Source organism: Zasmidium cellare (assembly GCF_010093935.1).
Source record: "Zasmidium cellare ATCC 36951 unplaced genomic scaffold M409scaffold_18, whole genome shotgun sequence".
NCBI classification, from domain to species: Eukaryota; Fungi; Ascomycota; class Dothideomycetes; order Mycosphaerellales; family Mycosphaerellaceae; genus Zasmidium; species Zasmidium cellare.
Window position 1 is genome coordinate 554,351 of NW_022986962.1, and position 21,033 is coordinate 575,383.

General features: G+C 52.9%; 7 protein-coding genes across 7 annotated transcripts; 5 read left to right on the top strand and 2 right to left on the bottom strand.

Moving 5' to 3' along the window:
• Window positions 1-295: 295 nt before the first annotated feature.
• M409DRAFT_66624 (glycosyltransferase family 2 protein) lies at window positions 296-2,531 on the bottom strand (the record flags this gene model as incomplete). The annotated part of the gene is made up of 3 exons (XM_033817018.1): window positions 296-1,337; window positions 1,394-1,759; window positions 2,527-2,531. The coding sequence occupies 3 exons, from the start codon at window positions 2,529-2,531 to the stop codon at window positions 296-298; spliced, it is 1,413 nt and encodes a 470-aa protein (XP_033667525.1).
• Window positions 2,532-3,146: 615 nt separating this feature from the next.
• On the top strand, window positions 3,147-4,491 carry M409DRAFT_66625 (uncharacterized protein; the record flags this gene model as incomplete). The annotated part of the gene is made up of 2 exons (XM_033817019.1): window positions 3,147-4,224; window positions 4,274-4,491. The coding sequence occupies 2 exons, from the start codon at window positions 3,147-3,149 to the stop codon at window positions 4,489-4,491; spliced, it is 1,296 nt and encodes a 431-aa protein (XP_033667526.1).
• Window positions 4,492-5,683: 1,192 nt separating this feature from the next.
• Window positions 5,684-8,832, top strand: M409DRAFT_23271 (glycoside hydrolase family 16 protein; the record flags this gene model as incomplete). Its single annotated transcript, XM_033806712.1, has 3 exons — window positions 5,684-7,864; window positions 7,918-8,064; window positions 8,119-8,832. 3 exons carry the CDS (start codon window positions 5,684-5,686, stop codon window positions 8,830-8,832), a joined length of 3,042 nt encoding a protein of 1,013 aa, XP_033667527.1.
• Window positions 8,833-10,133: 1,301 nt separating this feature from the next.
• Window positions 10,134-10,463, top strand: M409DRAFT_54964 (uncharacterized protein; the record flags this gene model as incomplete). The annotated part of the gene is made up of 1 exon (XM_033812875.1): window positions 10,134-10,463. One exon carries the CDS (start codon window positions 10,134-10,136, stop codon window positions 10,461-10,463), a length of 330 nt encoding a protein of 109 aa, XP_033667528.1.
• A 642-nt stretch (window positions 10,464-11,105) lies between these two features.
• M409DRAFT_23272 (uncharacterized protein) lies at window positions 11,106-12,797 on the top strand (the record flags this gene model as incomplete). The annotated part of the gene is made up of 2 exons (XM_033806713.1): window positions 11,106-11,443; window positions 12,248-12,797. 2 exons carry the CDS (start codon window positions 11,106-11,108, stop codon window positions 12,795-12,797), a joined length of 888 nt encoding a protein of 295 aa, XP_033667529.1.
• Window positions 12,798-13,625: 828 nt separating this feature from the next.
• On the top strand, window positions 13,626-14,691 carry M409DRAFT_23273 (uncharacterized protein; the record flags this gene model as incomplete). The annotated part of the gene is made up of 2 exons (XM_033806714.1): window positions 13,626-14,558; window positions 14,611-14,691. The coding sequence occupies 2 exons, from the start codon at window positions 13,626-13,628 to the stop codon at window positions 14,689-14,691; spliced, it is 1,014 nt and encodes a 337-aa protein (XP_033667530.1).
• Window positions 14,692-14,817: 126 nt separating this feature from the next.
• On the bottom strand, window positions 14,818-20,851 carry M409DRAFT_23274 (uncharacterized protein; the record flags this gene model as incomplete). Its single annotated transcript, XM_033806715.1, has 2 exons — window positions 14,818-17,423; window positions 17,482-20,851. 2 exons carry the CDS (start codon window positions 20,849-20,851, stop codon window positions 14,818-14,820), a joined length of 5,976 nt encoding a protein of 1,991 aa, XP_033667531.1.
• Between the last annotated feature and the right edge of the window lie 182 nt (window positions 20,852-21,033).

Consider the following 21,033-nt stretch of genomic DNA (forward strand, 5'->3'; position numbering starts at 1 on the left):
GGTTGTCAGGCGAAGACATTGGTGGAAGTTTTTCAGATTATCTTGGACGCAATGCGACTATCTTGCAGGCTCAGCTTCGTCCTGCAGGGATGCAATCAATTCATCCCCAACAACCTACCTGCAGGCTGCGCCATCCATGTTGATAAGGCGACATTTCTGGTCTGTCGTATTATCGAAATGCCGTATTGGGACGAGAGAACGCGTCATTGGAGTCTCCATTTTCGTGCCCGGGCATCGATCCAAATTAACATTTCTCATGAGGTTCTCGCTACGCTACATTACAAACAATCACACGCTATTTCCGCTCTGTGGGGTTCCACTTCGTGTACTTGGTCAATTCTCGCGCGTGCCCGTACAGCCCCATGCAACTCTGCACGATCAGGTAGGGTGTGTAGATGATGCTGAAGGCGATCATGTACCACCATGAGGTGAACTCGCTCCTCACTAGATCCGTGCAATACAGAGTGCAGATCAAGGCGAGGATAACCAGGATGAAGAACCATTCGGCCAGCGGGTATGTGAACCAAATGAGCTTCACCAAGCCGCCTGCGCTGTGTGGCCAGCCGTTGACGATAAAGCTGAGGATCAGGCATGTATGTTGCGAGACGAAGTAGTAGGACAGCTCGCGGAGGAAGAGGAGCGAGAAGAGGCCATTCCGTTCGTGGAGATCTCTCTTGCCTTTGCCTTCCGGTGGGTTGGTCCAGATCAAGGACAGGTGATCGATCGAAGCTTGTGTCCAGCCTTGTGTCCATCGCATACGCTGCTTCCAGAATGCCATTACTTTTGTGGGAGCCAGCTCATATGAGACGACGTTCAAGTCATGGACTGCTTTGTAGCCCTGTCCATACGCCCGAAGCGCAGAATCGATGTCTTCCGTCAACATCTTCTCCCTCATACGAATGTCGCGGATTGCGTCAGCTCGCCACCACCCGTTGCTTCCACAGAACAAGCCAAACCCACAGAGGCGACTTCGTCCAGGATGTGCGATGGCGTAGATCTTGTCGAATTCGATAGCGATCATCTTGGACAGGAACGATTCGCCGGTGTTGTAGACGACGCATCGGCCTTGTACGATGTCGCACTTGTCTTTCTTGAACCGTTCGGCGGCCCATCGTGGGTTGTGAGGATGAGGAAGGTGGTCGGTGTCGAAGATGCCAATGTACTCTGACTGTCCAGAATGTGGAAGGGAGAGGAAGTAGTTCAGATTCTCGGCCTTGGATGTCGACTTTGGAACTTTGACCACTTTCAGTTGGCCCCAGTCTCTCTCCAGCTGGCGCAGTCCGCTCTCGAGCGGCTCAATAGGTTTCGGTGTGTTGTATACAAGGCTGATGCGAAGTCTGTTGGCATTGTCAGCAGGGTACATGGGAATATGATGACTTGGGGAGAAGTTTACTTCTGTCCTGGATATTGCAGCTCTTCCAGAGCATACATGATCTGCTGCTCAACAATATCCTTCTCATTGGGCAGATATGCCACCATGACCAGTTCCATAACAGGCAAATCGTCACCAGCATCTTTCCGAAGGTTGACTTCAGTTTGATTGAACTTGATGGCAGCCTTGCGAGCCAGTCGCACAGGGGTCAGGGCCAAAAAGCTCTCAAACGCCGATACCGCCGCGATGTAGAGATTTACAATCATGTAGAAGTAGTAAAACACCTCAATGGCCTCGGAGGAGCACATGACGAAGATGGCGGTGACGGTCGGCCAGTAACAGCAAACCAGTGCGAAGGGAGTCCATTCGATACACCAGTCGGAGAATCTCAGCCATGTTGATTTGATGGACTGAGCAGCCCGCCGCCATACTGGTTGTTTTGGGAATATATGTGTCGAAGAGAACGAAGAGTGTTGGACCAGATCTCTTTCACTCGTCCTGATCTGATCAGGCTCGTCCGAGGAAGCCTTCGACGACATGGTTTGAGGGAAAGGAATGGAAGATCAACTGACCAGTAGCGAGAGGGACGATTCAAGGTAACATGTATGCCAGTGTCACAAATTGTTACATCTTTCGTGCTTGAAATTCTCTGGTAGGCATCCAAATCAGTTCGCCGATCACATCTGCCCGAGCTCCAGGGTCCCATTCGATCGTGGGCTCAACAACAACTCGTCAGGCTCTGGGAGTGGCTGAAACTCGGAGACACTACTGTAGTTGAGAAGAAAATTGATGATTCTCAGATAAGCAGTTTCCAAGACTTATGGTGTGTAGCCGATGGCAGGCTAGGAACTCCCCGGTCTTTTCGTGTTGTCAGTGCTTGTCGATCTTAGTCGCTCTCGCCAGTCTCCGAGATAGTGTTGGAGATCATGAAGCACCATTTGATGGAGGCCTGCTACAGTGCTACGCCGAGGTGCCACTGTCCCAAACTCAGGCGGTCGTGCTGTCGGCAAACTGTTACGGGAGATGCATTTCGAGCGCTGACGAACCCACCATCCGTTGACGTTTCGCCGTAAGTCTTGACGCCATGTGCACCAGTGTGAAGTGAATACTCCTCAACGCACATGTGCCCATGCGGATTCTGAGGGCTCCACAACCCCATTGTGACAAAGGCCGGCTGCAACGTTATCCGAAGCGAAGAAAATGTCAAATGTCAAAGAAGATGGGCCTGAACAAGGAGATGTCCCAAGGCTGAAGGAACAGTGATAAGCTTTGAACAAGGTTCGGATGGCTAGACGCCAAACCGCTGCACGTCCATGAGTCGGCCGAGCGTCTCGGCACTAGCATTATCGTGCAAAGTCGGCGGCCTGACGAAATAGTACCAGCAGCGAATGCCAATGCAGGAGACATGCGTTGAACCTTGCACGGGATGGATCACTAACGTTAGGCCCTGCTAGTGTTTCGGGGGAAGAACTTCGGTTGGAGCCGATCATGTCCGCATTTTGATACACTCTCTTCGGAACGATGTCTCAATCGGCCGAACTGGGGTGCTCCTGCCGGATATGGAGATGTGGTACTGCTCTGTCATGCGTGTGAGGCGTGTGTCCTTGTGTCAAGGTGCCCGAACCACTCCACCCGCTTCGTTGCAGGATCTCCAGCGCCCTGGTAACGTATTCATCACCGTCGACCTTTGCGAGCCTCGAGATCTCACGACGTCTTCACGATCACACACATGCCAGCGCCAATTCTGGAGAGCCTGAGGAGTCTGGCGACGACAATGAACGCAAGCCCGAAGCTAGTATCCAAAGCGACTTCCTCGTTCGAAAAGGACCACCACATTTTTGGACTGCGAGGAATCCTGGCCATCTCCAGCTTCTTGTGGATTTTCTTCGAAACGTTCATCCCAGCTGTAGCTACGCATAGTACAGCAGGACCAGGGTATCAACGCGTTCTGCGGATTGTCTTTGGGACGGTACTATGGGATGAAAGTCTGATCAGCTCGTTCTTTTTTGTTCTCAGTGCTCGAGCCATATGCGTTCGATTCTTGAAAGATCCGACAGCGGACAAATTCGCTGGAGCCATCATCAGGAGATCCATTAGACTCGTTGTCGCAAGTGGAGCCGCTCTCTTCATCACATATGGAATTTTCGCTGGCCTTGGAACGAAATACATCGCGACCTTCAAGCAGACACTACCGAATCACTCGATCAACTCGCCTGGCGTCCCGAAGACTGCACTGCAAGGATTCAATGCAGTCTTCGATATGTTCTGGGTCGTTCGCCAGTACGACTCCCAAGCGGCAAATGCTTTCTGGCCTACTAGTACGCTTGGCAGAGTGAGCTTGTTGTACAACCAAAGCTGGACGGTCTACTTCCTGATGGTCCTTCTGCCATTTGGACGACCTCAGTGGCACGTGCAGGTACTGGCTCTCTTCACAATTGGAGCATTTTGGATGTGCTCTTGGGGATGGTACAGTGCCTGTGCGTTGCTCATCGCAGACGTTACCATCAACCCAAGTCTGGCATCGAAACTGGCATCCGGTCTGACCTTGAGTGAGAAGAGGAATTGGAAAGTTCACTACCCGCTCATAGGGTTCTTGATGATCCCCATCGGCTTAGCAATGAAATATGTTTGGGCGGTGTTCCCACGATATATTGACGGGGAGCTTGTGCTGCATCCCTACTTGGATCTGTCGGAGCAGACGACTCGTCGTCAATTCGCGGCAGCGGATCCATATCCTCGAGTGGACGACTTCTTCGTCATCTTCGGGCTACTCTTGATCGTGGAAACTATGCCCAAAGCGCGAAATGTCCTGTCTGGACCATGGCTCGTATCGTTGGGCAGACGATCTTTCAGTGAGTGTTCGAAACAAATATCGACGACAGTGCTAACAAAAATTTGAAGGCTTGTTTGTCGCTCAGAGTTTGTTGATGTGGAGTGCAGGCATAAAGCTCTGGATCCACCTGCACATGGCCAATGGTACATCGGTGGCTTTGGCGAATTTGGCAGTATTTATCACAACCCTCGTGGCTGTGATCTTGTTTGGAGAGGCATTCTACCGCGTTGTGGATGTACCATCTCAATGGCTCGCCACTGCTGGCTACTACTGGGTAACAAGCTGACTTATTGTGACTTTTGGCGGCCTCGTGGAACTTTGGTACTGGCGTTTTGGCGAGAATGCGATCACATGTCAATGCCAATTGCACTAATAACTCGCGTCATTTTGTTATCAAAAAATATGCACTCAAGTATGCAAGGCCACCAGCTATTGACAACGATGGCGATGTGGTGATGCCGTGCTTCATCGAATTCCAACTGCACGAGCCTGAATCATCGCGCGGCTGTGGGATTCTGGGCTTCTCTAGCGGCCGGAAATTATGGCATGGTGGCGTATTATCACTTGCCGGGTCGGGTAAAGATCTACGGCAACGAAGAGCGCCGAAGATGATCAGGCTGGTACCGACTGTGACGGCCGGACCCGTATGCATTAGTTCAAATTGCAGCCACAAAGCTTTATCTACCGCCACAAAGCTTTTTTAACCTCCCCGTTTAAGTTCCTGCGCCGGCTCGATCCAGCGTCTCCATTCCCGAGTTGTCTCTATTTGGCACAAGATATCGGCCTTGTTCCTGTTCTGTCTTGCCCGGCCATGTAACGTTATCTCGACTGACCAGCGATAACACCCTGCTCTTCGGGTGGATATACGAGGCAACACTGCGGTGCGCCTGAGATCCCGTAGAGACAGGAGATCAAGCATAACGGAAACGTTCACTCCCTGCTAGCATACGATGATGGTTTTGACGGCTCGAGCACAACACTTTGCTTTTTTCTGGCGTGATGAAGCACCAAACTTTCGCCCACATTTCCATGAGTTAAGCAGTAGCGCGCCTCTTCCATGTTGCTGACTTGATCGATGCAGGGGTGCTATTTGCTCGCTCGGATCATTCCTGTGGACATGATGTGTTCGTCACCGGAGACCGCTGAAGTCGGCTACGCCGATAGATACCGAAATCTGTCCAACGCGTTCCCATCCGTTATCGTTAGGCGCTCAACGACTGTGATCAACGACGTTGGCGCTTGGGGTGTCCCCGCTAGCGGTTGAATTGGAAACTTCGACAGCCTCGCGACCGTGCTGAAGTGTATCGACCTGCCGATCGCCAGCACAACGCAAATGACGCGATGTATTTCCCGGTGTTCAAACCTTTGACTCCATCTAACATCTCAAACCGCGCCTCATTCACCTCTGCCTCTGGCCGGCATCAAGCTGAAGGACGCTCTGTTAGTCTTTGCTGGCCTTTGGCAGCGTTCAAGCGGCCATGAGAACTACACTTTGCCTGGTCGTATTGCTGCGAATCTTCCTACAGCAAGCAGGCGCTCAGGAAACGTATTGTAGCTGCGGATTCTTGGATCCGGACACAAACAGCATCTACACTGATACACTAATCGCCTATTTCAATGAGACCTCATCGATCGACTCGACCATATTTGCTGCTCAGGACTTCGCTCACAGGACTCAACATGGCTGGAACACAATCTTTCGAGAAGGCGCAAAGCCCCAAAATGTCCGATTATCGAACGACTCTGGTGTCTGGCACGCCAATCAATCTGCCAACTTCGAAGTGCCGGCTCTGGAGCTCATTACCGATCCAGGCACCGCAGATCACGTCGTCTACGGAGGGAAACTTCAGACTCTCAGGCGCGATATTCAATTTGGCTCTTTCAGAGCCAGCATGAAGTCAGTTGCTCCAGGGGCTGGCGGGACTGCTCTGACAATGGGTGTCGCGTACAACGCCTCGCAGGGCCTTCAAGTAGACTTTCTGAATATGGATCATCGAAGGGATGCGTATGCCACGAATCTCGTCAACGGCGAATGGCCGTCGTTTGACGATAATTCGACCACGAATTACACTGAAATTAACTCCACGGGAATCAACCCTTGGGCATCCTTTGTCGACGTTCGCATGGACTGGAACGAAACGAACGTAGACTTCTGGATCAACAATGTTCGAACTCGGTCGGCGACGAAAGACGACAGGAGCGTGCCAGCCGCAGGTACGGCATTGGAGCTGAAGTCCTGGAGTACCGGCGATAAAACGTACATGGAAGGACCCCCAAGTGGCAACGCAACGAGAGGCCATGTGCTGTATGTGAGAGCATTCTTCAACTCCAGTACCATGACAGCCAATGATCACAAAACGTATGACGATCGTTGCACTGGACTGCCGAGATGTTTGACATCAGACATCACCCTTCGAAATTCAAGCTATTACTCGCCAGCATCGACTGTCAAATGGGAGCAGCATTTTGACCGCAGTGCGATTCGCACTCTCGCCGGTATCGTTGCTGCTGCGTGCAGCACACTGGGCGTTCTAGCGCTGGTCAACGTCTTTATGCGCCGGTCTCCGTTGCGTAAGATCTACCGGACGCTTTTCAAAAGGAACTCCAAGGGCTCCGTCAGCTCAGAGAGCAGATCCAGCGAGGAACTACGAGTGCCTTCAGGGGAACACTCACAGGGCCCTGATAGTGGCTATGCCACTCCACTGCCGGGATACAGCTCCGGAACTCAGACACCAGCACCGGCATACGCTTCTCAGACCGCCCTGGTCTCCGCAGCCGAAGTCTCGAGCTCATCTGGCCTGCACCACACCTCATCAGCTGCGGAGTTGAAGGACGTTGGAAGCCTGGGAAGTCTTCGCTCCAGGGCTAACGGTACAGATGAAGTGAGTGTACTTCCACGCATTCCTGAGCGTGATTCGATGGTGGTGGAGCCGGCATCTCAAGTGGTCCGTCATTCCACCCTTGATGAGAAGGGTCAAACCAGTCTCTCTGTCACCGAGAAAGGCAAAGGCATTAGTGCTCAGGTATTCTCAGTTCCCTCGGACCCTCTTACGGAGAAGCTTCCCCCTGTCATGGAGCATATACATCTGCCCGTAAAGCCGGAGGACAAAGTCGAACCAGTGACTGGCGCCGTCGTCGCAACTCTACCAGCCAATGCCGCCCCTAAGAAGCGTATCGATTACCTTGCTGGACTTGTTGCCGTTGCCTGTATTGGTGTCACGTTGCGTCATTTCTGCCAGACCTTCTGGCCATGGATTATCAACGGCTACGGCTCTACAGCACACTGGCCCAAGGTCGAGAAGTGGGCTAACATCTTCATTGGAGCGTTTGCCATAACTCAGCTCTGGATCGGACCTTTCTTCTTGACTGCAACTCGTTTCTTATCAACCAACTACCTCAAAAATGGCAACCTGGAAGATATCGCGAAGAAGCTTCTGCGTCGAGGACCGCGTCTGTTCGTCCCGATCATTATTATCTATACCCTGGAGTACTTTCTTATGGAGATGGGCTTGACTACGGCCTTGCAGCTACTGCCATCAGTTGGCTATTCTACTTGGCCGTACGTCGTCCCAGCACCGAACTTTGGTGTCTACTTGAACGACTTGTTCCAGCTGGCGTACCTCATGCCAAACGCCATCCCGGAGGTAGTCTCCCACTATGTGAGTATTTTGTAAGATTACTATGCATATGACCAAGAGCTGACGTTACGGAGTGCATCGGTGTGCTTTGGACGGTGCCTATCCAACTACAGTTCACTTACGTTGTTCTCATCGGCGCTGTGCTTGTACGCTCAGTCAAAACGCCCTGGAAACGCGCCTGCTTTTACGCATTCATCATCACATGTGGTTGGTACGCTAGAGTAAGTTCCTCTTCTGCAATATTCGAAGAAGCCTTGTGACTGACCCTCACGTAGAGTTGGAGCGCTTGCCATTGGTGCGGTCTGGCACTGTCAGATCTTGACGCCACTTTCAAGTGGAAGAAGTATCTCGAATCCCACAAGGTCGTCAAATATTTGATCATGACAGCCGCATTCGTGGGAGCAGCTGGAGCACCACTTGCGGCAGTCTTCAACGGCGATTGGTCATTCGATACCCGCGAGAACAGCATTCATCCCGATTTCGAGACAGGCCTCCCAATCGTTCAGGCACGAGGAGTCGAATATCCAGACTACTATATCCCGACATTCACCATCCTGGCGTTCTCAATTGGCCTTCAAATCCTTGTGGAGCTGTCGACTTGGGTCCAGGCTTTCCTGTCGATCAAGATGATCTTGTGGCTACATCCACACATCATGACTGTGTACCTCTTCCACGGCTTTATCTTCTGGGCATTCGGATCTGCTGTTTGCGTTGGGCTGTGGAAAGTCGGTTTGCCATATTGGGCCTGCTTGCTGCTGACGTTGATCCTCAGCTATACAGTGCTGTTCCTCGTGGCTAGTGTTCTCACTCCATTGATGGCCGTGCCAACGGATGCGTCGATGAGATTTTTGGATCGATGGACCAAAGAGGATCCTGTCCCAAAAGTCTCGACGATCATGCCTTATCACAAAACGTTGATTCTGGATCGAGAGGGCGTGGAGGCTAAAGCAAGAGATGATCGTGTTGCTGAGGATGAGAAGGCTGCGTAGATTCGTTTTAGCTAGAGCAAGTCGACCCTTGATATATGATAGATTAATGAATGTCTACCCAGACCTGGTTAACTCTCAATATCCCAGCAGTATCGAGAAATTGTAGGAAAAGGATGTCCGTCGCATACAGCCTTGAGGCCAGACGTAGCTTGGAAGCAAACTTGTCCATCCCTTTCCCATGCCGTCAGCAACCCTCATGAGCGACCACGTTCGCGAGGCAACATGGGTCTTCTTTCGCATACGTTTATACTCACATGCTAGCTACGAGTTTCACAAGGCGCTACGGGTTAGTTCCGGCCCTGGCGCTGGTGACTGGATATTTGGAAAATGATGCGAGGGCAGGATCGCTGCGGCCCCGACGCGGCCCCGACACGGCCTTCACTGCAGTGTGGCATATGATGACTCTGCATAAGTCCCTATGGTGAGCCTGCATACGCTTGAAGGCTGGTTTCGAAGACGTACCCATTCGTTGATCTCTATATCCACACGTGCCATTTCATTGTACTGAGGTGACCTATTAGGCTCCATTGGTCAGCCAGTGTCAGTCGTCGTCGGTCTTATAGTTCCAGGGGCAATGCATTGGTCATTTTGTAATCTGTATTGGATCCTGATATGTAGAGAAACAATGCCATCCTTCGTCATATATGGACTATCTAGTGAAGTCCGAAAATGATCCTGCTCCGCTGCAATCGTGGTACAGACGTCCCATTCGTCGCATAGCACTGAAATAAGCGTTATCACACTCGAGCTGAGCGTCTATTCACTTGGAGGACTGCCTGTATTCGCGGCAGTGACACGGAGACGGAAGTCATAACGGTCATGATGGAGCTACGCTCCGACTTGTCAGACGCATAGCATGTCTTTCAGGCTGACTATGCATTAGCCATGAACCGGCCCAAGCCATGGTGGCTTTAATGTCGTTTTGATATTGTCTAGTCACTCCAAGCAGATCTTCACCTTCCTCTTACGACAAGTTCAAACCGAATGGCGATAGTGAGCCGTCACTGTGAATCATGGGATTGGACGTCGCCTAAAGCCTCTTCACTTGAAATGATCAGCATGCCTCAATTAGCTCCGCATAGGTGACATTGTCGTCTCAGCTACAGTAGTGACAGTAACGGTGCCACTTAGTTTTCATAGACAGGGCATTCACAGAGACGTTGGGATACAACACTGTCCGTCCATCACGGGCTATATAAGAAATGAACTGTTTCCCTCCCACAGGTAAATGCTCATCTCAAGCGTCCACAGAACACAAGCGCAACTTGTCGACTAACACTACAAACACAATCAGTCAAAGTATGTTCAAACACGTGTTCAGCCTGGGACTTCTCCTTCCATTGGCTTTCGCTGCTCCTCTCAGCCTGCCGGCAACAAGATCAACAACTCCCACCCAGAAGGATGTGAGCGAGATCCCGTCCACAGGATGGCCTACATCCCATGCAGCGGTTGATGCCTCATCAAGAGTGTCAAGATCAATCCACGACGATGTGGCGGATGCCCCAGCATCGGGGTGGCCGACAGCCAGGGCAGTTGGTGAAGTATCACCAAGATCGACAAAAACCCTCCACGAGGATTTGGGCGATGAACCAACAACAGGATGGCTTGATCGCAGGGATATTCTGGAGTAGTGCAAGTCACGCTACGGTTCGTTCATCTTTTCACCCTTTCGCAATACGATATCGAGTTCCGATGAGGAAGCTGATCTGAACGGTTGAAGAACAGCTGGGAGCATTTCAAGGAGCGAAGAAGAGCATTCTGTTTGTGAGAGTGAGAGCCCGGTACATCATTCTTGCAGATTTATCAATCTTTTCACAGTTGGACTAGGATATCGATGATGAAATGGTTGAGAGAAGTTACAAAGGAAGTCATGTAAAATCATGAATGAACCATTCTACCGAGCAGCCCTCCATCGTGTCATATATCTGGGCTCATAAACAGGCATTTGGACTTTTGCAGAGAACTTGTCCTTATCCCAACTTTGTTATGGGGCTCAAGGCTGTCTTCTTGCTTCATGGGTCAGGACAACTTTGAGTGCCCCCTATTCCAAAATGTAGGCTTCAGCTCGACGCATTTGAAACTATAGCAATGTTGAAGAGCTCGGTGGGGCTCAACGCCCGACAATGAAGAGCTTGTGTTGTCGGAATACGTCGGCGTCGACAGCTTGCTTAGAAGCTTCAAAGTCAATTCTCTAAACTATATAATAGAGAACACTGGCCCCAGAAACGATCAAGTCGATGGAAAGAAATTGTCAGCAACGATCCAATCACAACATGACTTCTCAAGCAGCCGACAAAACGTCAATCGAAACACGTTACCGCGAATACTGCGATGCATGCCAAAGCGGACAACTGCAACGCCTCACAGAATTCTGGTCTCTTCCAGCACAATTTACAGTCGACTTCGGCGGCCCTGATACAGTCCGCAAAATAGTCAAAGACCCAGCAGAGCTTGAGAAGTTATACAGCACCGAGTTCGGTCCATCCACTGGCGTTGATAAAACAACCATCGATACATCAGAAGTCACTTTCTTCGGCGAAAGGCTGGCGACGATTGAGACGACACTTCGGCATACGGTGAAGGGTACTTTACATGATCGGCAGCATGCGACGTATAGCTGTCGTAAAGTCGATGGGAAGTGGTGTTTCGTCTCACACATCAGCAAAGTAGACGAAGCCAAGGCGGCTTGAGCTATAAGATCTACTGGAATTAAGGTAGAAGGAAGAGTGATGAGTGGACGAGAACAAGTTCTGATATCAAATTACGAGATCTAACGGTGTGAGTCGCTGATTTGATTTCTTGTGAGCATGTCGAAACCATAACATAAACAACTTCCTGTTGGCCTCATCGCCCTTGTAGCCCAATGTATGAGTGAGTGTTGGTCGACCAGGCTGCTGCGCAATTTCCATACTAGCGGCACAAATCTGAGACCGTCAAGATCGTCTCGACATCACCGTCCCTACCCATGGACGTATTCCATCACCACCCTGCTGGTGGCTATGCACATGATGGCGTCGCCAGTCCCTGGAGATCCAAGTTCCAGCCTGCACGAATGCTCATATCTGGTACCTCACCCCTTTTGGATCCTTCGTTGAGGTCTCGGCTATGATCCGCTCGGCCGAGCTTGCTCCACCTCGATGGACACTGACCTTTAATGCAGTCATACCTTGAGGAGATACCTCTCTTCAGTAACAGTCATTTGCCACAATGAGCGATATAACCGAATGTACGTCCATCTCGTCTCCCTCAAACAGAGCGCCAAACCCGAGCTGTCAACCATCATCTCTACGATCCAGACCAACGATTTACCTGGCTTTCTCATTCGTAGCATTCCATACGGCTGGGTGCACAATCCGCATAATTTGAATAAGGACCTTCTCACTTCAGAGAGCTGAAACTGTTTCTTCCTGACGAGACACCCGGAACTCTACCATGGCGGCTATGTCGCGCAGTTTGTGGAGAAACACGTCTCGATTCCCGTCTCGATTCCGAAGAAGCAGGTAGATGCTCTTGAGGAGAAGGCCAAGCGGAATGAAGTCACTGGGTTCTCGCAGGACGATATGCCAAAAGCGAATTCGAAGACACCTGCTCTGCCGCCTGCGTGGCGAGAGACGACTTCTGCAGAGATGAATTACAAGTTTCCCGATGAGGCCATTGTGGGCTCCAAGTCCGAAGAACTTAGACCGGGCAAGCTGTACCTTGATGAAAGAATGACTCTATTCCTCTCCACGGCCGAACCAGAAGCTGTTCGTGGACGACCACTCTGTTTCTTCAACCTCTTCAAGTACGCCAAAGGAGACCGTGCGGTCCATGATTCATACATGAACGGCTTCAAAGACAGGTTTGGTCCCGATGCTGGGGCTGAGATCAATTTCACGGGTCCTGTAAAGGACAAGCTGAGTATGACTGGCGATCGCGAAGACGTTGGAGAAGGAGGATGGGATGACGCCAACCTGGTGCAGTAGGATAGCGTGTGGCACTATGCATATATGCTTTCAACAGACATCTATCAGGAGTTGAACCAGGAGAAGATGAGAGGGCTGGAAGATACTTGCATTCTGCTTGTCAGCGAAGTTGGATGGCAGGATCTCATACCAAAAGTTCCAAGTGAGATTATAACGTTGAAGTGAATTGAGAATTGGAGATTGCATTGGCAAGACGATGCGACTTTACCAGAGGCATTGAACGAAGTGTAAAGGAGTGTAGATATAAAACTCGCGGCGAGGGAATCTCTAGTACTTGCAGTTCCTCTCGCTTCTCCTTGACTTGCATGTATCCTGACAATGTGGCGCTATCATTGCACATGCCAACCCTTGGCATAATCCTTCACATCACCAGGCTAGTCGCTTTCGAGACGAGACCCACATACACATAACAGGGCTCACATAGCCGTCTAACCAAGGAATACCCGCATGCTTTCTAATGAACATCAGCGATTCTCGCACCTCATTCGCATCTTTAGAAACAAGCCTCCGGCATTGACAAGGTCAAGTAACGTAGTCCCGGCCTTGGAACGCCGAATCCGAAAGCCGGACGCCGCAGCCTTGCGGAGTGGTATATCTCATTGGCCGTGGGCTCTGCACCTCCGTCATCTTTTGGTACAATGCCCTCAGCTCCTCGTCATGATGCCAAGAGTTGATCGAGGACATTGCTAAGCGGAACGCGAGATGCTCGAAGATGCTGATGTTCAGCGCTGGCTTATAAGGAGGAGGGTGGCGTATGAACAAGGAAGGAAGTACGCACAACCTGTCCGATCAGCTCCTTGGTCGTATCACGAGAACACGAGAAAGACCATGGCAACTGAGAAGAAGCTCCTCGTTGTCCTAGCTGCCACTGGCTCGCAAGGCTCTGCAGTCATCAACCACTTCTTGGAGCACGAGCCCTCCTATCGTATCCGCGGCACAACTCGTAATGTCGACTCAGCCAAAGCCAAAAGCCTTTCAGCCAAAGGCATCGGAATGGTCCAAGCCGAGCTCACTGACATCGACTCCCTCATCGCAGCCTTCCAAGGAGCTTCAGCAATCTACGCATACACCGACTCAGCAGGCGCCGTCCAAGCCAAGGAAGCCATAGAAGCGTGGGAATCTGGCAAGGAAAAGTCTCTGCCGGATGCAGCTGGGGCGCTGGAAGTGAGGCAAGGCGAGAATGTAGCTGATGCAGCGGCGCAAATTCCGACGCTGGAGAAATTGATCTGGAGCTCTACCCCTGATTCGAAGACGCTTGCTGGGTGCGAGTATGACAATTATGAAATGGCGTCGAAAGCGGAGGTCCTCCGATATATGCGTAGTCTGCCTGCTCTGAAGGGGAAAGTGAATGCAGTGTACCTGGCAGTCTTCACTGAGAGCTTCGTCAGATTTCCACAGGTAATCGGATGGACGAAACCAACAGGCACTGACAAGAAGTACACCGTCCGCATCCCATGGAATCCGGCTTCTCCGATCCCATGGATCAACCTCGCCCAGGACGCCGGCAGCTGGGTTGGTGCATTGCTGAGAGTCGATGGAGATGTCACGGTCGAGGCTGTGGGTGGCGAGATGAGTACTCAGGACGTCGTAACGATCATGGGTGAGAAGCTAGACGTCGAGATCGAAATTCAACATATCTCTCTGGAGGAATATGCAAGCGTAGAGCCGACTGGATTGATGAGGCATGTCGGCCAGTTGATGAAATGGACGGCAGATTTGGGCATTGGTAGGGAGGATGCATCGGCGATCAAGGCAGGAGAGGTAAGTTGCTTCGCTGAATGAATTGCGGATCATGAGCTGACAGTGCGTATAGTCTGTGAAGACACATACGAGCGTGAAACGCAGCAGTATCAGAGAGTCGTTCGAGGCGATCGATTGGTCAAACATTCTGTAGTCAGACATGAGACGGTGAAAGTAGTAAGGGTAATGTCAAAGTGCTTTCAAGATATATCAAACTCCACTCCATGCATTCGTAATCCCACAAAGTTCCATCAAACATAAAACAAATTCCGAAATGTCATTATTGCGACCGTCGATGATGGTGCGGATGACTTCCACGCCACTCTTCCTGCTCTCGCTGCTGGTCGCGATAGCTGTCGCGCCTCTCGGTCTCTTCCTCTTCACCCACTGGACGACCTGTGAAGACATCAATCAGCCTTCTTGCACTACTCGTCGTGGACACGACATCAGCATTGTCGACTTCCGCCATGTCCTCATCTGGCTTCTCGAGTTCCTGCAAAAGCGCCTCTTCCATTTCAACATCGTCCTCATCGACATCCATCGGCTCGTTCGCTTGTTCCTCTTCTTGCTCTTCGATGACATGCCTTGGTGAGACCTCTTTCACGGGATAGAATGCAGGATCATCGAGGATCTTTTCCAAGAGCTTCGAGTAGTCCAACTCAGTCGATGGTTTCAACATTGGCTTCTCCAGCATTGCTTTTGGAGTTGGCAGACTAGGCAGCGCAAGTGGCAAGCGCTTGACAGGCGGGCAGGGCTCTGGCGGGACCTGGACGAAGTGAGCGAAAACGTCGTCCGATGGCTCTCCAAACAAGCTATCGACATCTTCTCCGTCGGCACTATCGGGTAGTGCCTCCGGCGCAGCTGGTGTTGGAGTCGGAGCATCGTTGACAGAAGCAGGCGCCTGCGGGGAATACATGCCTGGTGTGAGGTCCACAAGTTGCTCCAGGAATGTCAAGGGGGAGATATCTGTCCCCTCCTGTTGACTTGTGACATCGCCTTGAACGCTCTCTGATTGTACTTGAGCCGTTGGTGTACTCGGAGCCGCTGGCTGCTGCTGCCCCTGACGTTCACGGCCCTCAAACCATTCCACACGCCTTCGATCCTCATCATTTGGCGCAGGAAGACCGGATAGATCACTGTATCGCACACGAATAAGACTAGCGACGTCTTCAAGTCTTGGCAATCGCTGGGTCTGATCTGCATCGCGCGGCACACGAGGTGTACGATTAGACTGCCTGGGTGGAGGCGGTGCACCTTCTAGCCCCTGTGGTGGCGGCCCAAAAGTTGTCCAACCATGAGCCGAGCGAGGTGTACGATTCTGTTCTCTGGGTGGAAGCGGTGAAGGCTCTCGCCCTTCTGGCGGTGGCCAACGAGCTGTCCGAGCATTGGTCCCACGCGGTTTACGGTCTTGCCTTCTGTTGGGAGGTGACGGTGCATTTGATCGGCCAGGTCGTACATCTGGGCGTGCTGAGGCTTCAGGGCTAGTCTCTGAATGCCTTCCATCCGCTTGGACTGTCTGCGGCGACCTTCGAGTTGTTCCTCTACGACGTGTTTCAGGTAGAGTGGCCCCGATTGCATCGAGCTCGTCAAGGTCATCCTCCTCGTCATCATCTGGGGAAGTCAGGCGGCGATTGCGAAGAATAGCTTCTCGATGAACTCGGACTTCGTAGCGCGTGCGAGGTGCTTCAGGGATAGCTCCAATCAGATCCAGATCGTCGAGGTCGAGTTCTTCCGCTTCTTCCGCGCGAAGGCGTCGCGCTTCTCGCTCTGCACGTCTACGCTCACGATGTGCTGCCGCCCTGCGTGCTTCCTCGGAGTCGTCAGAATCGTCAGAGTCGTCAGAGTCGTCAGAATCGTCAGAATCGTCAGAGTCGTCGTAGTCCCTAGTATCGTCGTCAGAGGACTCCGTGTCGCCCTCAGCGGCAGCCTCGAGTTGGGGCCGGGTAGCATGCGATCCATGCAGTCTATTCACTAAAGTCTGCAGTCCCTCTGGCTGCGATCGACCTGCGCGGTCCGGTCGCCGTGGCCCACGACGCCACTCGCGCACATTCTGAGCCTGGAGACCGGCAGCAACTGCATCGGGGTGTCTCACATCAGAGCCGTGCTGGAGATTAGCCTGATCGTCCATTGGAGGAATAGGAGGTGGTAATACATCATCCCGCCTGGGTCGATCGCCTCGCCTGTGACGGTGAAGGGCTTCGCGTGCCCGTTGGAGAAGGGTTGGTGGCCCGATGGTAAAAATTGTCTCCCGGTGCCGTATCGTCAGATCGTTGGGATTTCTCGCCCGCCATCGGTGTATCGCAAGCTCTGCGATGCGTGCTACGAGGATAGGATCGTCGAGGGTCGGCTGCCATGCCAGAATTCGGGTCATCAGCCTCATGGGCGGAGGCACCAGAGCCCGGCCATCCGGGTCTTGGAGATACTCGCCCACAAGCCTCTGTATGAGAGGCGCATACTGTGTTGCAATTGGGTCTGGATTATCGCCTACAGTTTGGTTGATAGACGGCGTTGTCGAATTAGCCGGGGCTGTCTGATCGGGGTGTGTTTCAGCAGCCTGGCCTATGGCTGTGCCCCTGGACTGATTTGTGTCTTCAGGAGCTTGGTTGGCAGCTGTAGTCGTCGACTGGCCCTCGTCGTTCTGGCCTGGTTGAGGAGCAGTAGGGTCATCTGCACTATCGGTCTGATTTCTACCATTGGAATATTCAGCAGTCTGGTTGGCAGCCTGATTCCTCGACTGGGCCCCGTCCACCTGGCTTGCTGGGTTCTCAACGGCCTGGTGTGCTCCATTCGTCTGACTTGGATCACTTGTGTCTCCGGAAGGTCCGGGGTGATCTTGATTCTGATCGCTTTCGTTTCTTGCTTGCCGCTGAGGCCCTCGTGTTAGCTCTGTGTTTTCCCAATGTCCGTCAGACAGATCCAATAAGCATACTTGGAGACTACGTACCTGATCTTGCTGCCTCGTCTAATGCTCGAGCCAGGTCCGGATCCTCTCTTTTGAGACGGTCCCGTTCCCGGGCGTCTTGGATGAATTCGTCAGGCACACCTGCTGCTATGGCATCTCTGTACCTTTGCTCAACTGATGGCGGCTCGCGTGCTGGGCCCGTCCTCGGCGGTGGGGTGCCCAAGATTGGTCCTGCTCGGAGCGACTCAAGTCGCGCAGTCTGCTCGTGTCTGACCAAATCTATGAACTGTTGAGCAGTGTATCCCGCCAGACCCAGATCACGGTTTTGATCTTCTCCCAAAAACTGCAGAAGTTCATCGAGGTTTCGGTACCAGAGCACACCAGGATGATCCGATTCATACGCATCAAGTCCATCCTGGATCCGGACCCGAGCCACACGATCGCCAAGGTCGATTGTTCTGGGCAGTGCAACGGTTCTGTCGAAGGTACGCTCTGCTGGCACAGTGGCTCCCCCGGTAATGTAGCCATAACACCTGAGGAATGCTTCAATGGTACCGCTGTCCACGCGGCCCTCCAAGGCATAGTTGATGAGCCTCGCTGCGTTCGGGCGGAAGTCAGTCATATATCTGCCGTGGGTCATCGTGTTCTGTTGAGATAGCTGCAAGCCTAGCGCTATTGTCCAAGCATTTAGAATGGCATGCATACCGCATGACGTCGCATCCATTTGTTGAGCAGTTTCGATGCCCGTGATAGATGCAGGTCTTCCATACCGACGTCCTTGGCCTCGCACTCTAAGCCAATCCAGACGGTTCAGTGTATGTGTAACGCCTGCGACGGTATTGCCCAAATTTGCGCGATGGCCAGCGTTGGCAGCACTATCGTAATGTACCGCATCGAAGTTGTCGTTCTCCGTCCTAGTAAAAGCGAACAGTGATACATGACGTTGGGTTGGAACGTACGCAACGAGCACATCATTTCTTGGCCTGGCAAGCCGCTGGCTGACCTCGACACTTGCGGTTCGGTCTGCTCGTTGGATGTCGATGCTGTCAAAAATGGAGAAGCGGACCGTACCACGTTCAGACACAGCTTCAGTGACGGCAGCGATAGCCCTGAACACAGTATCATCTTCCAACAAGACGTTAACCCGAGCAGGATTCTCGATGTGTATTGGCGTGTTGGCAGCTGCTATTTGCTGCAAAGCATCACTGAATCTCTGACATGGATCTGGTTCCTCTTGCGGAGGAGCATCTTGGCAATTCTGCTGGCCGCCTTCCTTTTGTTTTCTTTTCTTGTTGGCGCTAGAGCCATTCTTCCCAGGGCTGCCATCTTTCTCGCCGTTGCGATTCTCGCCATCTTTACTGCCCTCTGGGCGTTTCCCCTGAGCATTGGACCCGCCCCCAGCACCAGAACCGCCACCGGAAGAAGGGCCAGGACCACCGCCAGAGCCCCTGTCTGTTCTTTTATGGAGTGGTCCATGCAAATGTTCAACTTCCTCATTCAGAAAATCGAAAAAGTCTTCCGCAGTCCATTGCATCCAAGCGTCGGGATACAACGCCGTGATCTCTCGCAGGAATCTTTCCGGTAAAGCTCCGTTTAAGAGCTCCGAGCCAAAGCCCCTGAAGACCTGCAGGAACCGATTCGTGGCGGCAATGTACCTCGGGATGTCCCCTTCGTTCCGCAGCGTAACGGTGCGTCCGAAACGTCGGTTTGCCGGGATCTGAGCGTCATGAGGTACGAACCTGTAGCACCGCAAGAACGCTCGGAGGGTCTCGTGGTCCAAGAGGCCATTCAGCGCTAGGGTGATCAATTGAACGGCTTGGTTGTGGAAGGAGTTCACTCTGGCTGTTCCGCCGGGAATTTCCCTGAATCCAGAAAAATCCAGACCGAGAGCATGACACCAGGAAAACAGGGTCACGTAGATTCCACACACCCAGCCTGCGCCCCGTGTCTGTCTGCCTCTGTGCTGTGTGTCGGTCGCTGCAGGGATTGTCAAGTTTGCGTCTTGCTGTGGCCAGCCCAGGGTGTGTAGCGTTCTCCTGATCGCATCTCCTTGGGCACGAAATCCGTTCCGATGAGTCCTGAGTCTGTTGGCGGTATCGTAGTGACGCAAGGTGAATTGCTGCGAGGAGTTGCGTCCCAAAATGAATAGTGAAGTGTGGCCAAGCTCATTACTTTCCATTGTCCAGGGAATGAACGTCTCATTGCCCAGCCGGAGAGTCACATCTGGGCCAACTGCAAACCCTGCCAGGGCCAATTGCCAGGCGTCGACTTCAAGGAGCGTAAATTGAGGCCCGCCCTCCGTTTGCGTAACGGCTTGAGTGACGGTCGCGATCGCTCGCCAGACAACTTCATCCTCCAGCGACTCGCCCAACGTTACGACTCGCTGGAGGGGTGTACGCGGGTTGGTCCCAAGGGTTTGGAGCCGTTCAGACAAGCCCTCGAAAGGCTTATCCTCTGGATAATCCTTGGTGGTCGTCTCGTTCTGCTTGCCCTTTCGACTCAACCTAATTTTCTTGAGCGGGCGTCCACCAGCCCCGTGCCCCTCAAGAGGGCGCTTTCCTTTCGACTTCGCACTCTGCTCAGGCGTCGAAGAAGGCCCAGCCTGCGTCGAAGACTGACCATCATTGCCGGTTATAGTAGGGCCAGTCGTCGCCGGAACCGTAGTCGGGCCAGTCCCTTGAATTGCACGTCCAGTAGCCCCTGAGTCGGCGGCAGAAGTGGGAGGCTGAGATCCTCGACTCGGACGTCCACTTGGCCGAGGCGAGCCTTGATTAGATCCGCTGCCAGGGCCTGGAGTTTGCGGCGGTGGTGCATTGCCGGCCGGCTGTGCGTTCTGCTGTTGTTGCTGGGCGTCTCGTGCTGCTGCCTCTCGTGCTGCCTGCGCCGCCGCCGCCGCCTCTCTCGCAGCTCTCGCAGCAGCATCCTCTATTCCATCCAATACCCCTTCTGCTTCCAGTTCCGCTGCAGCCCTGGCCGCTTCTGCTTGGGCCTGTGCTGCCGCTTCTGCTCGTGCACGTGCCTGTGCATCTGCTTCAGCCGCTCGAGCGACCCTAGCCCGAGCCGCCTCATTTTCAGCCCGAGCCTGGGTCCGAGCCTGAGCCCTCGCCCTCGCAGCAGCCCGACCCTCCCTCTCAATAGTCCGCGGATCGGCCAAGGCTTGAGTGAGAGGGTTCGTGGCAGCGTTCACGGTAGACCTCGTAACACGGCCAGATGCCGGTGTGTCGTTCGCCTGGGCTGTCGCGGTAGCTGTCGTCGCTCGTGTGCTCCTCGTAGTGGCACCACCCCTCGCAGAAGCTCCTCCTCTGCCTCTGCCTCCTCTCCCTCCTCTCACGGCGCCGCCCCTGGTCGCAGTCGTAGTGGTGGTGGTAGTCGTCGCCTTCTTCGAGCGTCCTGGCCCTCGTTTGGGCGCCATCTTGCTTCAATAACTGTTCTTCCTCTCAAATGCCAATACAGTAATCCTCGTTGTCGTGGAACAGAGGACAAGCATCCCAAAACCTCCTCGCCGGGCCTTCGCAGGCCATATCGATGGTTGCGGTGTCTGGCCATCTTCTTTGTGTGGCGTATTTGCCGGATCCGGCGTCCTGTTGATTGTCT